Source organism: Anomaloglossus baeobatrachus, chromosome 12 (assembly GCF_048569485.1).
Source record: "Anomaloglossus baeobatrachus isolate aAnoBae1 chromosome 12, aAnoBae1.hap1, whole genome shotgun sequence".
NCBI classification, from domain to species: domain Eukaryota; kingdom Metazoa; phylum Chordata; class Amphibia; order Anura; family Aromobatidae; genus Anomaloglossus; species Anomaloglossus baeobatrachus.
In genome coordinates, this window is record NC_134364.1 from 12,410,005 (window position 1) to 12,412,319 (window position 2,315).

At 50.4% G+C, this 2,315-nt stretch overlaps 1 protein-coding gene across 1 annotated transcript in view; it reads right to left on the minus strand.

Moving 5' to 3' along the window:
- Positions 1-302: 302 nt before the first annotated feature.
- ITPK1 (inositol-tetrakisphosphate 1-kinase) overlaps positions 303-2,315 on the minus strand; it is a 137,313-nt gene continuing 135,300 nt past the window's right edge. Inside the window, exon 11 of the mRNA XM_075329568.1 lies at positions 303-1,300. Coding sequence (XP_075185683.1) covers positions 1,026-1,300 — 275 coding nt within the window. The 3' untranslated portion in view covers positions 303-1,025. The remainder of the gene's footprint in view (positions 1,301-2,315) is intronic.

The following is a 2,315-nucleotide window of genomic DNA, read 5'->3' on the forward strand; positions in this document are numbered from 1 at the left end:
ACCATGGCACTCGGCGGCAAAAGACCATGGCACGCGGCGGCAAAAGACCATGGCACTCGGCGGCACATTGTCCTTTGTAGACCAGGCTTGTGCTGCCGAGGTCAATGGTGTAATCTCTGCAGCCTTATAATGGCCGGCGTGCAGTGTAAACATATTCCAAAGAGACTCACCTCGTATCAGTGGCGCCAATCAAAAAAAGACCACCAGTGCCCTCCAACCATGGTATCTCCGGCTGCTGGGATTCCTCGGCTCTGCTGTTGCATTTTCTGAAAATAAAATCTAAAAAGGCAGCGACCCTCAGGTAACGGAGTACATCTGTTTTTAATCAGCAGGATCATTTTGACAATATATACATTATCTTTTTTTCTTTTAGTTATTTTTCTATAAAACTGAAGTAGAAGAGCTGTCCGTCCGTCTGCACGCGTGGTGGAAATAAGCGGTCGGCGCGGCGTCAGTCCCGCGGGTGGTGGTGCAGAATTTACTGTCCCGCCTGCTGGGAGGTGTTTGGTCGTGCTTCACCTAGAACAGTCCGTCTCGAATTATACGAGGAGGATGATTCATCCAAAGTCCTTATAATCTAGGCAAAAAAAATATCACTGAACTAACTCAAGAAAGCGCCGGAGGACCTAGAAGAGTTTAGACAGAAGAAATGAAAAAAAAATAAAAATAATGAAGTGTCTGGCGCGAAGTCTGCCGCCGCTCCCGTCATTGTAGGGTTTTCTATCAGAATAAAATTTCTCTTTAAAAATATTTCCATTTTTTATAGAACATTTGCAAAAAAAAAAAAATTCTATTATGTACGATTCCAATATTCATTAACGCACTTTTTTTTTTCCTTCCGGTCGTCTTAGATCTGCGGGGATTCTGGTATCAATTGGAGATTGTTTTATCCAGAAACCCCCCTCATATTTGACGCCCGGTTGAGTGCGATGCCGCAGATTTGCCCCAATCCACAGTTCTCAGATCTCGAATGTTTCACAGTCTGGCTGTTAACCGTTTACTTGCTGGGACTGCAGATCGCAGGGCTACTGGGAGGATGCCTTTGTTGTCAGTGAGGCCACGCAGTGCTTCTGGAAGCTGGGGGACACGGCGGAGTTGCACCCTAGTCTTTGGCTTTGCAGTTTCACGGCTCCATCGTTCTCCACCATCCAGGGGTCTATCCGAGCAGCGGGGGCGCAGCACATGACGGCCGTCGTTAACTGTTCTGAGGGGGGCTTATTCGCGTTCACCTCTGGCCGTTGAAGGATGGCGGTGATGTGATTCAAGAGTTCTCCAAAGAATTCTGGGACGCCCTCATATCCTACAGAACAAGAAGAGGAGAGGCTGATGAATAACCTCGTACACACAGATGTAGCAGAGCTCAGTATGCACAATATCAACGGAAAGCAATGTGGATCAACATGGCATTGTCACCAGATGACCTCACCAAATCTATTCATAGGGCACCATTCACCAGCAAACGTCAGGGGGTGTCCTAGGCCTCAGTCAGGTTCATCACGAGGGTCAGGAGGTGTCCTAGGCCTCAGTCAGGTTCACCACGAGGGTCAGGAGGTGTCCTAGGTCTCAGTCAGGTTCACCACGAGGGTCAGGAGGTGTCCTAGGCCTCAGTCAGGTTCATCACGAGGGTCAGGAGGTGTCCTAGGCCTCAGTCAGGTTCACCACGAGGGTCAGGAGGTGTCCTAGGCCTCAGTCAGGTTCACCACGAGGGTCAGGAGGTGTCCTAGGCCTCAGTCAGGTTCACCACGAGGGTCAGGAGGTGTCCTAGGCCTCAGTCAGGTTCACCACGAGGGTCAGGAGGTGTCCTCGGTCTCAGTCAGGTTCATCGTGAGGGTAAGGGGGTGTCCTAGGCCTCAGTCAGGTTCATCGTGAGGGTCAGGGGGTGTCCTAGGCCTCAGTCAAGTTCATCGTAAGGGTCAGGGGGTGTCCTAGGCCTCAGTCAGGTTCATCGCGAGGGTCACGAAGTGTCCAGGGTCTAAGTCAGGTTCATGGCTATACATAGTATTGTCTGCCGTGCTGTTCCATATAGTGAAATGCTGGGTAGCACTGCAGCCCCTTTATTGCTTCTCCCTCAGGTAAAAGTTGTGTAGGGGAACTGCAGTATATCCGGGGACTGGACCCCATCCAGATGCCCCCTTAATATCGCAGTGTGCTTGTCGCCTGTGGGTGACACCGCAGCTCCTCATCTCCATGGTGGCGTGATTCACAGCCGAGCGTTCTTCATATTAATAGGGGAAATTCATTAACATTTATCAGTGCGCCGGCTCCCTGTAATCAGACGCTCGGCTGCCTGGAAACCGGATTTTATGCAGGAAATT